Source organism: Cyprinodon variegatus, unplaced genomic scaffold (assembly GCF_000732505.1).
Source record: "Cyprinodon variegatus isolate N-32 unplaced genomic scaffold, C_variegatus-1.0 Scaffold1572, whole genome shotgun sequence".
NCBI classification, from domain to species: domain Eukaryota; kingdom Metazoa; phylum Chordata; class Actinopteri; order Cyprinodontiformes; family Cyprinodontidae; genus Cyprinodon; species Cyprinodon variegatus.
The window spans coordinates 24,546-30,797 of record NW_015152025.1 but is presented as its reverse complement, the minus strand read 5'-3'; the positions used below and the strand labels follow the sequence as shown (position 1 = coordinate 30,797).

General features: G+C 38.5%; 1 protein-coding gene across 3 annotated transcripts in view; it reads left to right on the top strand.

Annotated features, from left to right (window-relative positions):
* The window catches only part of bves (blood vessel epicardial substance), a 26,945-nt gene that overhangs the window by 1,221 nt on the left and 19,472 nt on the right, over nucleotides 1–6,252 (top strand). For all 3 annotated transcript variants that reach the window (XM_015403820.1, XM_015403821.1, XM_015403823.1), the window contains exons 2-7: nucleotides 591–851; nucleotides 2,125–2,249; nucleotides 2,573–2,760; nucleotides 5,113–5,221; nucleotides 5,547–5,714; nucleotides 5,801–5,942. In XM_015403820.1, the coding sequence (XP_015259306.1) occupies nucleotides 626–851; nucleotides 2,125–2,249; nucleotides 2,573–2,760; nucleotides 5,113–5,221; nucleotides 5,547–5,714; nucleotides 5,801–5,942 (958 nt within the window). In that variant the 5' untranslated portion in view covers nucleotides 591–625. The remainder of the gene's footprint in view (nucleotides 1–590; nucleotides 852–2,124; nucleotides 2,250–2,572; nucleotides 2,761–5,112; nucleotides 5,222–5,546; nucleotides 5,715–5,800; nucleotides 5,943–6,252) is intronic.

The following is a 6,252-nucleotide window of genomic DNA, read 5'->3' as shown; positions in this document are numbered from 1 at the left end:
GACTCGTAACAGAAAGTGTATAAATCTCAAAACAAGATCTAAGATGTGAGTGCAGTCCATTCTGTCAATGGATAGAATCATATGACTTATTCAGTTTGACACAGCAAAAGTAATCTAAACTGTAAAAACTTCTTAAAATAAGGTTCTTGCTGAAGAAAATTGTATTTTCCCCTGAAAATAAGATAATTATATAAAAGCTACTTGAAATAAGAGGATTGATTTTAACTGAAATCATCTTATTGGTAAATTGTCTTACCTACCTGCTCAAATTGAAGCAAAATTAACCCCTTTTCGAGAAAATGGACTATTGTCGATTTTGTCTTATATGTCTATTTCTTGTAGTGTATGTTTTAAGTACAGGGACCATAACAGGGGCCAGGATCAGTTCTCCAGGGGCGCTGGCCCCTGTTGGCCCCTGCCTAGAACCGCCTATGATCAGGAGGCAAAGGAAGAAAAAAAGGTGCTCAGAGCTGCTGTTGTTTCAACTGCAGAGAGGAGGGAAGGGTCTGAAGTATCAGCAGAGAAACAGGAAACTATCATCCAGCATTTATTCCTGCAGCTCGACTTCTTTCTCTGATCATTTTCTGTAGCCGAGTTCTGCTCCTCTGACTGAACCTGCATCAGGATGTCTGCTTCACCTGATCCAAGCTCCTTCTTCACCATCCTGCCCACGTTAAGCTCGTCCGCTCCAGGGGTTCCAGCTGTGGAGCCCAATGCCACGTCCTGCCAGGAGTGGGAAAAGGCTCACCACATGATTTTCCATTTTGGGAACTTATCCCTGCTCCTGGGTTTGGTCATTCCAACAACTCTGGGGCTGCACATGATCCTGCTGCGCCTCCTCCTGATGACAGGTCAGCACCACCAAAGCCCCCCCCCCTACACACACACACATCCTCACCCTCTCAAAGGCATTTCACTGATAATATAGTTTAAACACAAGAAAAACATGGACTTATTGCAATCTTGTATTCCAAACAAAAGTGCAAAATAACTTTAAAACAGTAAAAGGAAAATTCATATTTTTCAATATTTTGTTTAATTGTCTTATTTCACTTTTTGTCAGAAAAGGGATCTCATCACTCGGAGTAAGACCTTAAAAGGCTCTGAATGTGTCAGCTGGAGAGGGTGGGAGAATGGAAAAAGTTTTTCCAGTTTGTTTATCTTCTTCCTGGATGGAGTGGAGACAGGAAGCAGCGGGAATTATGGGAAATGGGGTTTTGATTCCATCTATTTATTTCACAGTTCATTGTGAAAATCACATCTAGTTTTAGATGGTTTATTGAAGGTTTTTAATGGTGAAATAGAAAAATATTTGAATAACAGGACTGAAGCAGATATTTTCAACTGCAAAATTTTGGAAACATCGATTTTGTAGGATTAAACTGGACCATCATGCAGCAACATAGCTGCGTTGTTGCATGATGTGGCAGGAGGAACGATTCAGGATTGTCTGCACCTTCGATCGACTGACTATCTGCATGTCTCATAAAAACGCTCTTGCTTATAATCTCAATGTCAGTGCATTCACACAGCTCTTCAATTTATGAAAATATGTGTGAAGTTTTAATTTTTCTTTGAAAATGATTAGACTTAAGTTTTGATCAATAAATGACAACAACTAGGTAAAAAAGGTAAAGCCCCCATTCTCTAGAAGCTTAGCTTTGTACATACATCAACTAGTGATGCAACCTGGACACATCATCAGTGATGTTACCTGGTATCATCGAGCGTTTCGGGTCTTTTAAACATAGAAGAAAAAAAAAGACCCTTTAAAAAACTTTAAAAAAGAACTTAAAAATATTTCAGTCTGAGCAACTATTCATTGTTTTCCTCTTTAACTTAATGGTAGATGGCTGCTCACTCTGAGCCTGGTTCTGCTGGAGGTTTCTTCCTGTTCAAAGGTAGTTTTTCCTCTCCACTGTCGCTACAAGCATGCTTAGTGTGAGGGATTGCTGAAGAGTCAATGAGTCGATGCAATCAGCTGGTTTTCCTTAGATAGAAAACTTTGAATCAATCTGACTGGATGATCTGGTGAACTGGAAAGTGACCTGAGATGACATGTTGTGAATTGGCGCTATAGAAATGAACTGGATTGAATTTTAAAGTGTGACTTTTCTTTGACAGGATGCAGTCTCTTCATTGCTTGGGCCACTTTGTATCGTTGCAATCTTGATGTGATGGTTTGGAACGTGGTTTTCCTGGTGGTCAACTTCATGCATCTATTCTTTCTTCTGTACAAGCGCAGGCCGGTAAGTTCTGCATCACCATACCCTTCTCGCTTATTTTGCCATATTTTGTTTAAAGGTTTCTTTATATACTTCCTGCAGCAGTTGGGCAACAGTATGCACATTAAGGCTGAGTTTTTTTCAATTACTATCCAGACTAGACAGCAACATACCCTCCAGAGGAGTTTAGCCCAATGCATACAGGATGCATTGGGCTAAACAGGCAGCATCGGCTTTATTACGGATTCCATTTCTCCTCAAAGGGGAGATTATGCAATTGATCATAGTCAAATTATGACCAACTGAAGTGATTTCCTTGAATTAAAGCTTTGACTTTGCTCTCTCAGGTTAAGATTGACAGGGAGCTGCGGTCTGTCTACAAGCGGATGTTTGAGCCTCTCCATGTTCAGGAGGCTTTGTTCCAGAGACTAACAGGACAGTTCTGCACCATCCAGACTCTGAAGAAAGGCCAAGCCTACGCTGCTGAGGACAAGACCTCTGTGGATGAACGCCTCAGCATTCTGCTAAAAGGAAAGTATGTGTTGTTTTTATGGCTGGTTACATCCTTTCACACTTAATCCCAAACTTCAACAACTGTGAAAGTTTGGTTGCCTTCAAATTCAGCCACGCAGCTTCATTGATATTCTTCTTCCTGAAGTTTTCTGAAGTCTAAGGCTAAATGTTCCTGTGATTTGCTCAGTATGTCCAGGAGTAGACTTTTTCCTCGCTAGTTACACGCTGCTAATCAAATGATTTCATATCATCTCAGAATAGACAACTGACTTACAAATGGCTGCACTCAATAAATCTCTGCATGGTATAGCAATGTTTTTCACACAGAAAATACTGACATTACAGTCTGTTTTTAGCTAATGGCTCCTGTCCTGTATAATTACATTTTTGTTAAGTTGCTTGAAAAGCATTATTTTTCAATTATACAACTTCACGGCCAGTTGAAACCTGTAAATGTGCAAAGTAGTGATGGTTAATGAGGCTGTGTTGATACTGCCTCACACAATACTGACACCTGCTGGACATTTAAAGACACTACAGGCAGCTGATTGGAAAGACTACACTGAATTGATTTGATGACCTAGAACAATGATATGATTTAAGTTATTGTAGGTTATATTGTATTATTTCATATCCATGTTTAAACTGAGAAGATCTTTGATATATTTAGATTTTTAGATCATATATCATAATGTGAAAATTTAGGGGAAAATGTGAATGAGGATGCTGCTGGACTAGGATTTTAAATCATATTTTTAAAACAATGACTACAATAAAAAAAAAAAAAGGAAATAAAGCAAGAGTCAGTTTGAAATGAACTTTAATTCAGTTAAGTTGAATGATAACTGAGAGGAAAAGAATGACTCAGCGAGAAAATTCCTTTCAGGCTGCTCCAAAATTCTTGATCATTTTAATGATAAACTGCAAAAGATGAGACATTTTTTGGCGATGCATCATGTTGACAGATATGTTTTTCAACACAGTTTAATGAGTCAGTCAGTTAGAAAAAATTCCTGCATCGGTCACATGACTTTCTTAAATAACGACAGGCGCACAGATATGCATGCTCTGACGCATCGCCGTTGCTGGACACATCACTAGTGCATAGATACCGAGTTTCTAAAATATCTGACTTTGATTTTTTTTTAATCCTAAATAGAGCTGAAACAATTAATCAATTATTGAAACTAATTTAGTAATCGATTAATCGTTAACTGGAATATAGAGACTGTAAAACATCCCTTCAGCTGACACAGCGACACACTTAGAGCCGGAATTATGTCAAGATTGTAAAAACAAATATGTAAACATCTTACATTCAAGATAAAGGAAACAGAACTGTTCAAGTGGAAAAGTTTTAGTTTCCACCTGGTTTCATTTTGTAAAAAATCTTCTTTAAGGAACCTTTGGCTATCCGATTATTAATCAGTTAATCAACAATATAATCAACAGATTAATTAATTCGTTAAATAATCATTAGTTGCAGCCCTAATTATAAACATTAAACATGATAATCATATCTACCTGTTGAAGCTACAAATATGTAGCGATTTTGTAATGTATGTATTTATTAATTGATAAAAAAATAATCTTGTTTAAAGTTCCAATAACAGGAAAGTAATTCAAATTCACTCACATTTGATTTACTTTGCCTGGTAACTTATTCATCTGATTGTCGAATAACGTAAAATGATACGACTGGCATAAAATCAAATACAAACAGCAAAAAAATAAAACAACAAGCCGGTCCCATCGAGGCGTAATCGGAGAAAATTGACAGACGCTCCTGATGTCCAGTCTGATCCGTAGCTTTGTTTTGGTCGCTGTAACCGCAGAAAATCCTGCTTCACAAAGATAGAATGTTATAGATAGGATGAGTCTTGACCTGAATTAACCTGTGTCAAGAGGCACAGATGCACCGACTGACTTTTTAAAAATATTTTTCAAAATAAAACATCACTCAGACTTTTTTTTATTTTATTTTATTTTTTTTTCTGTGCGGCTCGCTACCAAATGGCCCACGGACCGGTACCGGTCCGCGGCCCGGTGGTTGGGGACCCCTGATCTAGGCAGCCTGAAGTGACCTAAATCTGATTTTTTTCGGACATATCCGACCTGGATCTGATCTTTTCATGGCAGTCTGAACAACAAAGATCCACATTTTTCCAGTGCGACCCAGGTCACTTGGATAAGTGGACCACGTTTTTGATTTAAGCTGTTAATTATATTTAGAATCAGAAAATCTGCTTGTTTCTGCACCTGTCGGTTCATATAGAGGTCAAACCCATGGGAAATAAAAACCGTTAACATTTACTGTTGTTATCATCGGTTCAAAAGATTGAACAGAATTGTGAATTCAATGTTTTTGGAACAGGATGAAGGTGTCATATCGAGGTCATTTCCTCCACAACATCTACACCAACTCATTCATCGATTCTCCAGAGTTCAGATCTACAGAGATGCACAGAGGAGAGAAGTTCCAGGTAAAAATCAGAATGTTAAAGTCTTAGGGACGTCATATTTCAATGTCAAATCATTCTGGCTTAAACATGTATATAAATGCAATCTTTATCAGTACATATTGTCCCAAAAGATAGAAACTTTCTACTAAAAAAAAAAATCCTGTCTTAAAATCTGTGTTTTTTAGTTATCTCATGCAGGCCAGTTAGTTCTACGTCAGCCTGAACACCTAAATTCAGCCAATCATATATCAACAGCTTATAAGCTCCATCCAGCCAATGCTTGGCTTGTTGAACGTCAACTTTCAAAGAATGGCTCAGAATCTGTACTGTTGTGTTCTTCCAACAGGTGACAATAGTGGCAGAAGAGAACTGCAAGTTTCTGTGTTGGTCTCGAGAACGACTCACCTACTTCCTGGAATCAGACACTTTCCTAAATGAGGTGTTCAAGTACCTTATCGGCAAAGACATTACCAACAAACTGTACTCTCTGAATGATCCTACCCTCAGCGATAAGGTGAGAGCAACTCAGTTTATGCAAAGCATGAATTTCTTATGCGTGGAGTTTCAACAGAGCGATCCTGGTGGTTGTTGTGTCCTAAGGCAGTGAAAAAGATTGACCGTCAGCCCAGCATGTGCTCCCAGCTTTCTATGATGCAGATGAGGAACAGCATGGCAAGTACCAGTGACACAGATGATGTGCTTAACCAGATCCTACGAGGAGGATCGGCTGGATCATCCCTCCGTAAGTTTCACCGTCTCTTAGCTTACACGCCGTCTTGGAATCAGTCAACTTTTTAGAACTGAAGGTGTCTGAAAAGTCAAGCTACAGTAGATTAAAGTCAGGTTACCTGTAAACCTTTATAGAAATTTGGTTGATTCTCATGCAACTCTGTTAGAAGTTTCTACATAGAAGACAAAAACACAAGGATGGGGAAAGAGCTTAAGAAATAGCTATGATCAGTGTTGCTTCATAAAGAATGTATACACCCTTGGCTTTAGCTTCGTAGATATTTAAACACTTCGGTTTAACAGGAGGAACACAGAAACTTCCG